At 40.1% G+C, this 14,799-nt stretch overlaps 2 protein-coding genes across 5 annotated transcripts; one reads left to right on the plus strand and one right to left on the minus strand.

The window, feature by feature from the left end:
- Positions 1 to 132: 132 nt before the first annotated feature.
- On the plus strand, positions 133 to 10,001 carry cpsf1 (cleavage and polyadenylation specific factor 1). Of its 2 annotated transcripts, XM_077743755.1 has the most exons (38): positions 133 to 278; positions 826 to 991; positions 1,061 to 1,088; positions 1,167 to 1,291; positions 1,382 to 1,462; positions 1,542 to 1,693; positions 1,764 to 1,910; positions 1,997 to 2,136; positions 2,277 to 2,387; positions 2,486 to 2,579; positions 2,696 to 2,783; positions 2,872 to 3,012; positions 3,090 to 3,141; positions 3,220 to 3,293; positions 3,439 to 3,513; positions 3,580 to 3,660; positions 3,765 to 3,854; positions 3,920 to 4,072; positions 4,152 to 4,293; positions 4,362 to 4,540; positions 4,620 to 4,759; positions 4,948 to 5,119; positions 5,212 to 5,418; positions 5,497 to 5,586; positions 5,662 to 5,805; positions 6,096 to 6,248; positions 6,322 to 6,438; positions 6,512 to 6,602; positions 7,085 to 7,169; positions 7,239 to 7,380; positions 7,942 to 8,094; positions 8,171 to 8,347; positions 8,425 to 8,491; positions 8,570 to 8,617; positions 9,042 to 9,197; positions 9,267 to 9,396; positions 9,586 to 9,724; positions 9,809 to 10,000. In XM_077743755.1, exons 2-38 carry the CDS (start codon positions 848 to 850, stop codon positions 9,854 to 9,856), a joined length of 4,356 nt encoding a protein of 1,451 aa, XP_077599881.1. In that variant the 5' UTR covers positions 133 to 278; positions 826 to 847; the 3' UTR covers positions 9,857 to 10,000. The 2 variants fall into 2 exon arrangements, with proteins under 2 accessions (XP_077599881.1, XP_077599880.1); XM_077743754.1 differs by having other exon boundaries at positions 3,090 to 3,293; positions 9,809 to 10,001.
- Positions 9,999 to 14,781, minus strand: adck5 (aarF domain containing kinase 5). 3 transcript variants are annotated; one of them, XM_077743758.1, is made up of 15 exons: positions 14,641 to 14,781; positions 13,817 to 13,892; positions 13,577 to 13,726; positions 13,313 to 13,388; positions 12,710 to 12,910; positions 12,481 to 12,621; positions 12,243 to 12,356; positions 12,051 to 12,182; positions 11,902 to 11,985; positions 11,740 to 11,821; positions 11,465 to 11,543; positions 11,302 to 11,393; positions 10,968 to 11,220; positions 10,774 to 10,890; positions 9,999 to 10,517 (listed from the first exon to the last, which is right to left on the minus strand). In XM_077743758.1, the coding sequence occupies exons 2-15, from the start codon at positions 13,885 to 13,887 to the stop codon at positions 10,415 to 10,417; spliced, it is 1,695 nt and encodes a 564-aa protein (XP_077599884.1). In that variant the 5' UTR covers positions 13,888 to 13,892; positions 14,641 to 14,781; the 3' UTR covers positions 9,999 to 10,414. The 3 variants fall into 3 exon arrangements, with proteins under 3 accessions (XP_077599884.1, XP_077599883.1, XP_077599885.1); XM_077743757.1 differs by having other exon boundaries at positions 13,807 to 13,892; XM_077743759.1 differs by lacking the exons at positions 13,817 to 13,892; positions 14,641 to 14,781 and having other exon boundaries at positions 12,710 to 12,905; positions 13,577 to 13,651.
- Positions 14,782 to 14,799: the final 18 nt, after the last annotated feature.

Consider the following 14,799-nt stretch of genomic DNA (forward strand, 5'->3'; position numbering starts at 1 on the left):
GACACTTATGAGGATCAGTGGTTAGGAAAATGAATGAATAAACAACAATAATGCTATTTTGCTGTCATTTCATTTACAGTTTCAAATGTGAACACGAGAGGGCAGTATATTATATTCGTAGCTTCCAAAAAAGAAGAAGAAAAAAGCCTCACACTATAACATAGCAAGGAATTCATCTTATTTGACCATTATACAGTTATTATCCTTTCCATTTAGGATATGTCAAATGAAAAAAGGAACAGCGGATCTTCTCCGGTCTGTTAGTGTGCACGAAATAGGTACGATCTTCTTTTTGATTCGTAGAAATTTTGAAATTAAGGTACTGTAGCAAACGCAAGCCCATGCTTGCTAACATGGCTAACAACTGCGCTAATAAGTTCCTTCTGCTAACTTTATATTACACTGATTTCTTATAAACACAAATGCACACATCACAACCAATGTGCTGTGTCATATGCAATTTTGCGATCATCGATACAGAGTTTATAAAAGTCAGATCATTAGGATCATCAATACATGAATAGAAGGGGTGGTCATTATGAAGCCTGTGGTTTGCAATTTGCAATTTTTCTGCTGAAATATGTTATTGATCTATCTTAAAAGTGTTAGGGCGGGGGAGAGGGTATCTAAGATATGTATTTCCTGCAGATCATCAGAGATGAGGCATCATTCAAAACATGCTCCCTATCTCCATTGCATAGTACCACACTCCCTTTCTCCATTGAATATTACCATGCTCCCTATCTCCATTGAATATTACCATGACCTCCATTTTTTATGTACCATGTGATTTTCTGAATGCCAAAATGTGACAAATGTATCCAGATCCGGAGGGCCACCTGCCACTATGTACGCCGTACACAGGCAGGCCCACACGCCCACCGCTGTGGAGTTCTCGGTCTACTGCAACTTCATTTCCAGCAAGGAGAAGAATCTTGTCGTCGCGGGGACATCACAACTATTTGTCTACAGGATCATTCATGATGTCGAGGTAATTTGCAGTAAATGCATTGAGAGGAACCACACATTTCCTCTAACGTGTGGGTTGTTTTGCTTTCAGAGTGCGTCCAAAACTGACAAGTCCTCAGGTAGGTCTACATACTTTACATAAATATACATAGATGAGCATCTCTTTGAATTTTTTTTTTTGTCATTTATCTACAAAGCTCGCAAGGAGAAGCTGGAACAGGTGGCCTGCTTTTCACTTTTTGGTAACATCATGTCCATGGCCAGTGTGCAGCTTATTGGATCCAGCAGGGATGCATTACTCCTCAGTTTTAAAGATGCTAAGGTATGAGTAATACACAAAAAGAGACAAAAACACCCAAAAAATATACAAAGATGGATACCCATTCATTTTGTTCTTATGTTCTCTTAATAGCTGTCTGTAGTGGAGTATGACCCAGGTACACATGACCTAAAGACCTTGTCTCTTCACTACTTTGAAGAGCCGGAGCTTAGAGTACGTAAAAAAAAAAACATCCTCAATCCATCTCCCTGTGACTGCCAGATTTTCCACTCATTCTTCTTTTCAATTTCAGGATGGTTTCGTACAGAACGTCCATATTCCCATCGTCCGCGTGGATCCGGAAAATCGCTGTGCTGTCATGCTTGTCTACGGCACCAAGCTGGTGGTGCTACCTTTCCGTAAGGACACACTGACTGACGAGCAGGAGGGGGGAGTAGGAGATGGGTGAGTCCTCTCACGTGGGTATCTTTTTATCCAAAACTAGCATCTTAACGCCAATCCATGTTCAAATCAGACCCAAATCCAGCTTCCTACCAAGTTACCTCATCGACGTCCGGGAATTGGATGAGAAGCTGCTTAACATCGTCGACATGAAGTTTCTCCACGGCTACTATGAACCCACTTTGCTCATCTTGTATGAGCCTAACCAAACATGGCCCGGGTTAGTTCTACTTCCACCTCATCGTGGACCAAAATTGGCAATGAAGTTTGGCGTGTAAGCTTTTAAATTCCGCTTTGCTCTTCCAGACGTGTTGCCGTGCGACAGGACACCTGCAGCATCGTCGCCATTTCTCTGAACATCATGCAGAAAGTGCACCCGGTCATCTGGTCCCTCATTAACCTGCCATTTGATTGTACGCAAATTATGGCTGTTCCTAAGCCCATTGGTGAGTTCTCCCCAAAAAAATCCTCATGTGGCTTTTTAATACATTATAATGCTATAAATCAGTTTATCATTAGTAAGAAAATGCAGAAATTTCCCCACTTTTTAACTACCTAAACTTAACCCAACTCTCTTTGTCTTTAGGTGGCGTGGTGGTTTTTGCTGTGAACTCGCTTCTATATTTAAATCAGAGTGTTCCACCATATGGGGTTTCCCTTAATTCCCAAACAAATGGAACCACAGCATTCCCTCTGCGTAAGTATTAAACCCAACAAACCCACACTTACTCCTTTAAGAGTCTTCCTACTTTATCGCAAAAAAACGTCATTTTGATTTTTTTTTTTTTTTTTTAGGCGTACAAGAGGAGGTAAAGATCACCTTGGATTGCGCCCAGTCGGACTTTATTGGCCATGACAAGATGGTCATCTCTTTGAAAGGAGGAGAAATGTGAGTCACTCTTGTCACTTTTACCAAATACAAACAAACCAAGGTTTATTCCAAATTTAGGCAGATTTGAGCTTTTGGATGCAGATTTGAATGAAAATCAATGTGTCTTGCTACAGTTATGTATTGACTCTAATCACTGACGGCATGAGGAGCGTGAGGGACTTCCATTTTGACAAAGCGGCGGCCAGTGTCCTAACAACTTGTGTGAGTAGTAGTCCTGCTCCCTCTAAAATTGATATTGGTGACTTTTTAGCTGATCTAGTTCATGTACTGATACATTTCTGTCCCTTAGATGGTCACCATGGAGCTTGGCTTCCTCTTCCTGGGATCCCGCTTGGGAAACTCACTCTTGCTTAAGTACACAGAGAAACTACAGGAGGTGCCCCCGGACGAGATGGACGAAAATCAGGACAAAGAAACCGAAAAAGACAAGGTGAAATCCCAGGATTCTTCGTAGAAATGATCTGCTCGCACTTTGTTTTGAACTAACAAGTTGGAATGAAATGCTAGGAGGAACCCCCAAGCAAGAAGAAAAGAGTCGACAACTCCACCATCTGGACTGGTATTTTACAAAATTATGTTTGGGAATGTGGTTTATGCTATGTTGGCTGCATTTCTGTGCTTTTTTTTATTTTTGCAGATGAGGTTGATGAGATCGAAGTGTATGGAAGCGAGGCGCAGTCGGGCACACAATTGGCAACCTACTCCTTTGAGGTTAAAAAAATAGATAAATAATCAAAAATAAATTCAAAACTACAGTAAACACAGTTATATATATATATATAAATATAATGTATATGTATATATATGTATATTTTTATATATACTTTTATGGTTTTGACTGTGTTTACTTTTGTAGGTGTGCGACAGCATTCTGAACATCGGCCCGTGTGCTAATGCCTCCATGGGCGAACCCGCGTTCTTATCCGAAGAGGTAAAAATCGATTTTAATCCTGCCCTTTTTGTAATGTAGATAAACAAAAACCTTTTTGCCTCGTAGTTCCAGGAAAACACAGAGCCCGACCTGGAAGTTGTCATGTGTTCCGGCTTCGGGAAAAACGGGGCGCTGTCTGTACTTCAGGTGAAAATACTTTTTCTGATTAAATACAACAGTGAAATTTTATGTTTTTGCAATATTTGTACAGGGGAATGTAACCTTCTCGCCCCTTCTCAATGTGTTTTTAGAGGAGCATCAGACCCCAAGTTGTCACCACCTTCGAGTTGCCAGGTTGCCATGACATGTGGACTGTTGTCTCGAGTAATGGAAAGGATAAGGTACTTTTTAAAATTGTATTTTAACATAAAGATAAGTTTGCTGAAAATTTCTATTGCTTTTACAGGCAGCGAAAAATGAGGAGTCGAGTGACGGGGGTGAGAAGGAAAAAGCTGAGGAGGAGGGAAAAAAGGAGGAAGAACAGAAAAAAGATGCTTCGGCAGAGGATGACGCCAAGACGCACGGCTTCCTCATTTTGAGCCGAGAGGATTCAACTATGGTTGGGAAAGCACTTTTTTTTTAATTCAGTGTATATTTTTTTATTGGTACTTGTAACCAAACTTGACGTGTCACTGTAGATTTTGCAGACGGGACAGGAAATAATGGAGCTGGACACCAGTGGTTTTGCCACTCAGGGAACCACAGTCTTTGCGGGTAATATCGGTGACAACAAATACATAATCCAGGTCTCCCCGATGGGCATCAGGCTATTGGAAGGAGGTAAAATTAAAAAAAAGGTAATCCTACAAAGTAAAGATGAACCAATTGCCACAAACATGTTTCTCCAGTGAGTCAACTCCACTTCATCCCGGTGGATCTCGGTTCTCCCATTGTGCACTGCTCCGTGGCGGACCCCTTTGTGGTCATCATGACTGCCGAGGGGATGGTCACCATGTTTGTGCTGAAGACGGATTCGTACATGGGGAAGACACAGCGGCTTTCTTTAAGGAAACCGCAAATTTCCACAGTAAGTAGCAGCTACAGATTGAAGAAATGTGACTGTCTTTGAGTTTAATGGAGGTTTACACATGTTTTCTCAAATCTAGCAATCGCGGGTTATAGCACTTTGTGCCTACCGGGATGTTAGCGGAATGTTCACCACAGAGAACAGAGTGAGTTGTACTGTTATGGAGGATTCCGACATGCAGAATACGTCCGAAGTGGAGACTGTCATCCAGGAGCTCAGGTAGAAATTCATCTACTTTTTCCCACTCTTTTGTGCGATATGGAGAAAATAATCCCCAGGTATTTTAGATTGTGATAATAATATGACACGATAGAATAATTATTTAGTGGAAAATGCCATTGGTCAACAACAAAATGTTAACATGACAATTCCGGGTCCAAAAATATGATCTATTATTATTTGCTTAGCAATACAGTGGATGATGAGGAGGAAATGTTGTATGGAGACTCGAGCACAAGTGCAGCACCCCCCAAGGATGATATGAATCGCACCTCAGGACAGGCTGGAAATGAGGGTGGCCCAGTTAAAGTTGATCCCACCCATTGGTGCATGCTGGTCCGGGAAAATGGCGTTATGGAGGTACGTGCACTATACTATATATATGACTTCCTCACAAATTGTTATGTCATTTATATATGGATTTGACTTTGCTCCTCTTCTTTTTTTGATAGATTTACCATCTCCCAGAGTGGAGATTGGTATTCTTGGTGAAGAACTTCCCTGTTGGTCAAAGAGTACTCGTGGACAGCTCCTCTGGCCAATCGGCATCGCAGGGAGACGGGAAGAAGGAGGAAGTAACGCGTCAGGGAGATATGCCCTTCGTCAGGGAGGTCACTTTGGTGTCCCTTGGGAATAATCGGAGTCGCCCGTATTTACTGGTAAGTGCAAAGATGATTCTAAGTGATTTTCCTTTAGGTTTGTATTTCTCTCAACCCTTAATTTTTGCTGCATTCAAGGTCCACGTGGAACAGGAGCTTCTTATCTATGAAGCGTTCCCCTATGACCAGCAGCAACCCCAAAATAACCTCAAAGTGCGCTTTAAAAAGGTAAAATGGACACGTGGGATTGTTGCACTTGTGTAAGATATTAGGCTGGATTCTAACAACTGAACTCTCTCACAGGTTCCTCACAACATCAACTTTCGAGAGAAGAAAGCCAAATTAAAAAGAGATAAGAAGGCAGAAGGAGGAGCCGGCGACGATACAGTGGTCAAAAGTCGAATCGCCAGGTTTAGATACTTTGAGGACATCTCTGGATACTCTGGGGTAAAATCCACTAAAATATATTGTATCTTTTCAATAACACATTTAGTTGTGTGTGGACAAGAGAGAAAATAATGTAATGTTAACAGATTTCTTCATAACTATAGCTGCTTAAAAAACAACATAACAAGCAGTTATGTAGAAAAAAAATCAAAAACCTAGAAGACTTGTGCTCTGCAAAATCTGGTATCCAATTTTGGACATGAGCTCCTAATGGGGTTATTTCTTTGTGTATTGACTTCATGAGCAAAAAGAAAAACAACAGTCCAGTTAAATCGCCTCTTTCCACTCAGGTGTTCATCTGCGGACCCTCGCCACACTGGATGTTGGTGACCTCTCGGGGTGCCTTGAGACTCCACCCCATGTCCATTGATGGCACCATTGAGTCTTTCTCCCCATTCCACAACATCAACTGCCCTAAAGGTTTTCTCTACTTCAACAAGCAGGTACGTTATGGCACACCCTCTTAACACTTCCGATTCCTAACTATTTGACATGATTGTTGACCCCGGATCACAGGGGGAGCTAAGAATCAGTGTCCTCCCCACTTACTTGTCCTATGACGCCCCATGGCCGGTCAGAAAAATCCCACTGAGGTGCACCGTCCACTATGTCTCATACCACGTGGAAACAAAGGCAAGTTTATTCCTCTCGCGCCTTATAAAGAAGCCGGAGATTGGTTGTGACGTTTCATTATGGTTCTTTTTAGGTATATGCGGTGTGTACCAGCGTGAAAGAGCCTTGTACACGAATCCCAAGGATGACTGGAGAGGAGAAGGAGTTTGAAATCATCGAAGGAGGTTGACATTTAAAAATATGCTCTTAATAATAAGACATTTGCATAGTGGAAAGTCTAGAAAGTGCAGTCCAAATTTCAAAGAAGCATTTTTGGGGGTATGTAAAAAGAAAGAAGAATAAAAGGAAAGCCAACATAAAATTAGATGGGCCATTTTAAAACTGTTGAAAATAGTAAAACTACTTTCTAAGGCGCAGTTGTAGTAGTGATTGTTTTTTTTTTATTATGTATCCATTAGATAGAGCTGCACTAAAATGATTGTTATACCATATTTAACCAATATTGATCCATAGATAAGGCGCATTTATGGATTTTGAGAACATTTTGGCTCCACTTTATAGTCCAGAAAATACAGTAAACAGCATGAAATTTGGCTGATTTTGGAGTATCTTGATTTGGTCAAAAGTTGTATTTTTTTTCATCCAGAGTAGTACATCGACTCAGAATTACCTTGGTATAAAAGTCCCGTCTTTTGTCAACTTGCAGACGAGCGCTACATTAACCCTCAACAGGAGAGATTTTCCATCCAGCTCATCTCTCCAGTCAGCTGGGAAACTATCCCTAACGCACGGTAAGATCGGACTGAATCATCCAATAGATTGTTTCAGGGCACCTTTCCAACGTCTAATTTCTCCACCAGGGTCGACTTGGATGAATGGGAGCATGTGACCTGCATGAAGACAGTAGCACTTCGGAGTCAGGAAACCGTATCAGGCCTGAAAGGCTACATTGCTGCAGGGACCTGCGTTATGCAAGGGGAGGAGGTCACCTGCAGGGGGAGAGTGAGTATTACGCGGACCCAAAAAAAAGGTTTTCCCGTCATTTTTTGGGACTTAAATTCGTTACAGCCAGAGAAAACATAACATTTTTTTAGCTACAAGTTACACAATATGCATGTTAGTTGCTGGCCCAGCTAAATTATTTTCAAAAGTGTGACTTATATTCTGAGAAATACAGTAGTTCAAGGGTCGGAAATCTTTTTGAAAGAGAGAGCCATTAACGATTCTTATTTTCTAATGTTATTTTTAAAGAGCCATTATCAGGAGTTAAAAGTAAAAATATATGAAAATGTGTGATTTAAAATTTAAAAAAGTCATTTCACCACTTTTTAATCACAATAAGTCTCTGCTTTCTTTTGACAACATTATTATGCTGTTGTTAATCATTTGGTATTAATGAGATGAGTAATGAAAAACTAAATTAGGATTAAAGTGGTGCTAGAGCTAGTCTCAACAACAGGTTAGTGGAGAGCCATATTGATCCATGGAAAGAGCCACATATGGCTCTCGAGCTGTACGTTGCTTTTGTTCAAAATCAAACTAAGTAACTCCTTTTTTTTTAAGATTTTGATCCTGGATGTGATTGAAGTGGTACCCGAGCCAGGTCAACCCCTCACCAAGAACAAATTTAAAATGCTGTACGAGAAGGAGCAAAAAGGACCCGTAACTGCTCTATGTCACTGTAACGGATATTTGGTGTCAGCCATTGGACAGAAGGTTTGATTTTATTTGGGAATTTGGACACTCCAGACTCTTGTTGTCCACTTTTAAAGCAACGTGAATGTCCTTGCAGATTTTCCTGTGGGTCCTGAAGGATAACGACTTGACGGGCATGGCTTTCATCGATACGCAGCTTTACATCCATCAGATGTTTAGCATCAAGAACTTTATCCTGGCTGCAGACCTGATGAAGAGTATCTCGTTGTTGCGTTACCAGGAGACCAGCAAGACACTGTCGCTTGTCAGCAGAGTGAGTGAGAAATCGATGGTTATATATGTTGGTTCCTATGGTGGTATTGAGTTATATTTGTATTGTTTTGGGAACAGGATGCCAAGCCTTTGGAGGTTTACAGCATTGAGTTCATGGTGGATAATAACCAGCTGGGATTTCTGGGTAAATAAATAAAGGCAAAGGATGCATTGTTAGGGAGGAATCAGTTTTCTCATAAATTCTGTTCCATTTTTCTTCCAGTATCGGATCGTGATAAGAACCTCTACGTCTATATGTACTTACCTGAAGGTAAGTCATATTGGAGATTTGATTTAATTTATTTACATTTTTTTCATTCAAAAAAGGGGAAAAATCTATATTTTTGAAGCGTTTTTTCTGTAAAAAGAAAAATATTAAATACTAATCCATTTTTTAAGCTTTCATTACATTGACAAATATAAGGAAACAATAATTATTATGTTTTTCCAAATTTTCTAGTATTTTTGCATAGAGAAATTGGCAAAAATATTTTAAATAGTGTTTAGATTTCCAAAAAAAAATGCTCATTTGAACAGAAAGAAACAAATTCAATTGTTTTTTTTTATTTTAAAAATAAAAGGCACTCAATGTGTTTTAAGAAATAACTTTTTTTATTGGCATGAAAAATACTAAAAGGAAAATACGAAAAAAAATGTTTTATTTGGGACTCACTAACGTTTATGAATGCGGACAGCTAAGGAAAGCTTGGGAGGAATGCGCCTGCTGAGGCGCGCCGACTTCAACGTGGGCGCCCACGTCAACACATTCTGGCGCATGCCATGTCGAGGGACAATGGATACCGCCACCAAAAAGTCTCTGACTTGGGACAACAAGCACATCACGTGGTTTGGTAAGCCCGCCCGCCTCATTTTTACGCAGATGAGCCAACAGGTGTACCTGACCTGGTCTGTTTCCATAGCAACACTGGATGGGGGCATTGGCTTGCTCCTCCCCATGCAGGAGAAGACATATCGCCGACTTCTCATGTTGCAGAATGCACTCAACACCGTTATGCCCCATCACGCTGGACTTAATCCCAAAGCTTTCAGGTTTATACTTTCTTCTTTAAATATTATGAAGTGTAATAGGAATTTTTCAACCCTAATGGCCGCTTTTAGAAAAAAATTAAGGTTTTTGAGGGACATTTTGTTAAAGAAGGGATGGAAATCGGTTGAAAAAAATGGTCTGATGTCTATTTATGTTATTTTTTAAGTATTAACTTGTTCTTGTTTTTACAGGATGATGCACTTTGAACGACGGGGCCTGCAGAATGCCGTGCGGAACATTTTGGATGGAGAACTTCTTAATAAGTTCTTGTATCTCAGCATGATGGAACGTAGCGAGCTGGCTAAAAAGATCGGCACTACTCAAGATATCGTAAGGAACAAATCCGTCTTGTAAAATTTGTCTCATCAACGTCCAATCAAGGAATTGAAATCCCCTTCTTTATTGTCTTTTCAGATTTTGGATGACCTACTAGAAATTGACAGAGTAACCGCTCATTTCTAAAGAGCCACATTCCCATATTTTTTCCACCACGTGTCGTTTTATACTCGATGGAAAAAATCTTTTGATCATGGCCAATTTACATTCTTTTTCTAGATAGTCCACATTCATTTTTGTTAATAAAAAAAAAGGAAAAGTCATACAAAAAAAAGATCCATTTATAGATTGTTTTTTTCCATCAAATTCATTTTCACAGACACAAAAAAATAGAGGTAGAATAATTCATTTAAACATTTTGGTTGTTGCCTTAACCATCTTAGAATTCAAAATCAACAGAAAAAATGCGCTACACACACAATAATAATTCAATCAAGGAGGAATTCTTAATTTTAAATAGTACAACACATTGCCTAACATATAACACTGCTTTTAAATCGTGTTGACACATGCAGACAATTTCTTTGGAAATAGCGGCACCTAAAATTATTGTTTAAGTGGAAATGGCGTAGGCAGACTTATGCAATATGACAGCCCTCCCATTTTTTCCCCCCAGTTCATTGTGATTGGACGGTGCAGATTTTGCTCGTTTGATGGTGTGCTGTGAGGTAGGCAAGCTGAGTACTATCTCAGGTACTCGTACATGTCAGAATCCAGAGCCATGAAACCAAAATAAGTCAGCAGGTTTACAAAAGAGCGGGTCACGCTCATCATCGCCATCTCTGACCTGGAACGAAACAGTCAATTTCATTGGCAAAGTGCAGAAAATCACATAACTTTCAGAGAGTGGAAAAACTACTGGATGTTTAAAATGTATTTGTTTACCTTACAAAACATCAACTCATTTCTTATAGCAGTTAAAGAGTTAAAATAACAAGGTAACAGGTTTAACATTACATACTACATTGGGTGGGATACAGGGCAGGTATTCTACCCACTCATTATTAGCAAATTAATGCATACAAAATGCACTGCAAACTTACCTTAAAGCAAACTCGAACTTTAGCCCTTCCCATCGCATCCAAAACCAGCGGACAAGTTGGAATCTGTGCAGAAAACTGCTTCTCTCTGCATGAATCTTCCCCCAAGATCGCACCGCACTGGCAAGCAAAATCATCACATTAGAGCTCATTGATACACACTTAAGAACATTCTCTTAAGATTTCAAACCACTCACCTTTTAGCCATCACAAAGTAGCGGTCCACCGGCGCCCCCAATGCGATGTTGATACTCCGGACCGTGTTGATGTTGCGGAAGACCAGTAACATGGGTCGGGGCATGGCTTTGAGGACTTCCATGATACTGTTAAAGCGTTGGATGGCCATTTGACGCATGTAGGCTGTTTCTTCTCCACTCAGGATATTGCAGAGGCGGAACTCGCGCATGTTGATGGGGCGCTGGAGCAGCATCTCGCAGAAGAGGAAGTATTCTGCACAGGTAAGATTGTTACTTTCCCTTTTTACTTTAAAAAGAACAATTATGGAGGATGGATAGTTGGATCCAATCTTACTTTCAACCCCTAACGCTTTGGAGTACATTTTCATAGCTGCCTCATCTCGCAGGATTATCGATCTCCATAATTTACACAAAGCCACACGTTCCCTAAAAGGTGAAGAAGAATAACGATGGCATTAAATGTTAATAGAATCTTATTTTTACTTTGAGAGTCTTACTTTTGGCTGAGGTATTCGTACAAGCCGTGATCCAAAAGCACCAATTCAGCCTTTTTGTCGGGACCTGGCCTCACAAGAACTTAACAAAAAAAAAATATATATAATAATTCATCTATAATTACCAGGAATCATTGTATAAGACAGTTTAAATCCAACAAAATTTTCTCCACTGCGCTAATTTCCTATAGATCCTACAATATGGAAATGAAAGTCATTTAAACATTACTATACTTTAGCATTCTAATAACTAATCATTCATTTCTTTGCTGACTCACCATTTCCAGGATGCGGATCAGCATGGATGAACCCCGTGTAGAATATTTGCTCAGCAAACGCCCGAATCATCTTATCAGCAGTCTGGGAATTATTACCCCACATGTCAGACTTTGAAATTATGAATTATGAATAATTCCAGATTCTAAAATGGGCAAACTCACATCTTTCAAGCTCAATCCTTGTCTTTTAATTTCCTCCACGTTGTTGATCTTACAACCTTGGCAAAACTCAGCGGTCAACACCCTCTACAAACCACAACGGGAATAAGAATCATCATTCGAGGTTAGAAAAAAAAAACACTTCACCTTACCTTACTAGTTTGCTCCCAGAACACTTTCGGCACCACAATAAATTTGAAGTGTTTCAGCTCATTGGCGCACCTCTCCGAGTTCCTGGCCTCATTCTCAAAGTCCAACTCTTGTGCCAGAGTCCCCTTCAGATCCTAAATGGCAATTTTAGTCAGCATATCTCTCTCATAGTTGCCAAATTTCATGCATCTGACCTTAAGCACCCATCGGAATCCAAAACTCGGATGCATAAACTTGACAATATCCAGCAGCACCTCCAAAGTCCTGATGTCGCCATCGAAACGGTCCCTGAGATCAATGTACTGTACCTAAAATGGTGAAATTACATTAACTGACCTTGACTTAAGACTTAAGATTGGGTTTTTTTGCAAGACTTTTTGGTAAGATCCTATTTTTTTATCCAATGTGTCAAATTCTGTGATTTTCACTCACCTTGACGGCAACAGAAGTCCCATCTAAGAGTTCTGCCTTGTGAACCTGAGCCAAACTAGCGGCAGCTATAGGCTCATAGTCAAAGGTCTTAAACATCTCTTGTGGGCTTTTATTAAAGTCTTCTTGGAAAAGAGCATCCACCTGTTGTAGTCCAAGCAACAACAACAACAAAAACAACTTTATTAGACATGTCTTTGTGACTTTTTTGTCTTTTTCTCACCATCCTCACCTCTTTGTATCTCCTATTCAAAGCTTTATCTTCCAGAACCTGCAGGGTACGGATGTACTCGGGAGGTAGAAGATGGTTAAATGAACACAGACCTTGACCCAGTTTGATGTATATGCCACCATTCTTTACGGCGCCCTCCACCATGCTCTCCGCTGCTCTCTGGTGGCAAGCTGACATTCCTGACGTGTAGGATGGGCTGCTCTAAGCAAGTAAGACATTTCATCACAAAAACAACTTTACATATCATGTCTAGTGGAGAGAGCCATAAACAATTCATATTTTCTATTGTTATTCCTTGAGAGCCATCCTCTGAATTTAAAAGTCAAAATACATATAAATGGGTGCCTATGTTTTTATTAATTTCACCACTTTTAAAGTGAAAAAAAATACTTATTATATTCTTATGCAGTTGCTAATGAGCGGATGCATTCCAGAAGAGTCTAATGCAATAAAAATGATGATTAAATCAGCTCTAGATGTAGTATCTGGCTTCCATATTTTAGTTCACAGGTTAGCGGAGAGCCAGATCCACCCATCAAAAGAGCCACATGTGGCTCCCGAGCCATATGTTCCCTAACCCTGCCTTAGATACATGACGCTTACCTCATCCAAACCCCGGAGAGACATATTAGTAGTCCACCAGTAGTCCACTGATATCACCAGTCCCACAGAAAGAGATCTTAAATGTGGAAAAAGTCCAAATATATATTTTAAATGGAAAAAAAATCCAAGCACAGGTGCTAAAATGAATAACCATTTTCACTATGGTATACTGACTGTACTGTAGTTTTCAAACATTTAAACACACTTTGTGCATGTTTTATTGAGGCTAAATTTGTGATGCTGAATAGCAAAACATTCCCAAACCTGCAAAACCGACCGAATCCTTCCGTCACTATCCTCATCTTCCGCCGTTCTCTCTGATCCGACACTGCATATTTCACCCCCACGGCCACTGGCAAACCCACCGCACTTGTGGCAAACATCTTCCATAACAAACCCCTGCGCTTTCCTTCCCTAAAGTGGAAAAAAAAAGACCAGACCATATGAGCATATCATCACTTTTCTGGCAAGTGCATAGCTTTTTTATTTGCCACCTGAGTGTACCAAAGCTTCTGGAGCACTGCATGGGTGAGCCTTGGTTCCTCTGAAGAAGAGCCAGATGATGCAGACACCATGTACACTAGTGGAAGAGATGAAAACACAATTAATAAATAAATAACAGTAGACATCATGTGACCGGGAAGCAAAAAATCCAGTGAACTGTGGACTTTAAATATCCTGTTTACAGCGGTGGTTGATTTTTAAACAGGGATATGCTCAATTTGAATCAGTCACTTTGGTGAGATAGTAGTACACATCAAATAAAGTCCAGGGTGTCCTAGATAAAATAATAAACATTAAATATAGCCTTCACCAGACTTGGAGGTTCACTTTGTTCAGTATGTGTGTCCAAAGAGGGAAAAAGTGGGAAGAAGGGTGGGGGTTTGGTTTTTGTAAGCCAAGGCCAGTGTGTTCAACTCAGGACATGTTGAGTGTTGTTTTTGTTTTACATGTCTTCATGTGATGGACATAGTGTCCCCAAATGATGCAGATTTGTCAAGGAATTGACAGATCAAGTGTCAAATCAATCATCAGGACTGATCTGATCACCACAAAAACTGTTTTTGTATAGTAACTCGCATTCCTTGTGAATAAACGTCGATTTAGCTGTAAATAATGAGTAAGACTTTCTTAAAAACAATTTTAGGATCGATCATCGGATGCCAAATTCACGATCTGGTAGATTTAGTTGCTGATGCAACCAGTATTACATTGTTATAAGTCGGTTAGCTACTACTACTACTATTACTAGTCTAGTAGCGATCATTCGCAATCGAGGCTTAAATATTCAACTAAAACTATTTGGAAATAATATAGGAGTAACATACAGCTCCTTGGATCGTCCTCGTCATGTTTCCTTAGTAAATAGAGGTCGGCACCAGTGTGATTTGTGTCCAAAGTGACTTTCTTTACATCAAATGGTGACGTCCGCTCATGAGCTTGGAACTACATTTTTCCATTGAGCGCTTCTTATTGGTCAAAAATAG

The sequence above is a fragment of the Stigmatopora nigra genome, chromosome 21 (assembly GCF_051989575.1).
Source record: "Stigmatopora nigra isolate UIUO_SnigA chromosome 21, RoL_Snig_1.1, whole genome shotgun sequence".
Lineage (NCBI taxonomy): Eukaryota > Metazoa > Chordata > Actinopteri > Syngnathiformes > Syngnathidae > Stigmatopora > Stigmatopora nigra.

Coding starts and splice junctions, on each gene's coding strand:
- cpsf1 (XM_077743754.1), top strand. CDS start 848: ATGTACGCCGTACACAGGCAGGCCCACACGCCCACCGCTGTGGAGTTC. Junction 2,137..2,276: donor GGCTGTTCCTAAGCCCATTG/GTGAGTTCTCCC, acceptor CTTTGTCTTTAG/GTGGCGTGGTGGTTTTTGCT. Junction 8,348..8,424: donor CACTGTCGCTTGTCAGCAGA/GTGAGTGAGAAA, acceptor TTTTGGGAACAG/GATGCCAAGCCTTTGGAGGT.
- adck5 (XM_077743757.1), bottom strand. CDS start 14,664: ATGACGAGGACGATCCAAGGAGCT. Junction 12,357..12,480: donor GGACTTCTGTTGCCGTCAAG/GTGAGTGAAAAT, acceptor TCACCATTTTAG/GTACAGTACATTGATCTCAG. Junction 11,394..11,464: donor TACGAATACCTCAGCCAAAA/GTAAGACTCTCA, acceptor TTCACCTTTTAG/GGAACGTGTGGCTTTGTGTA.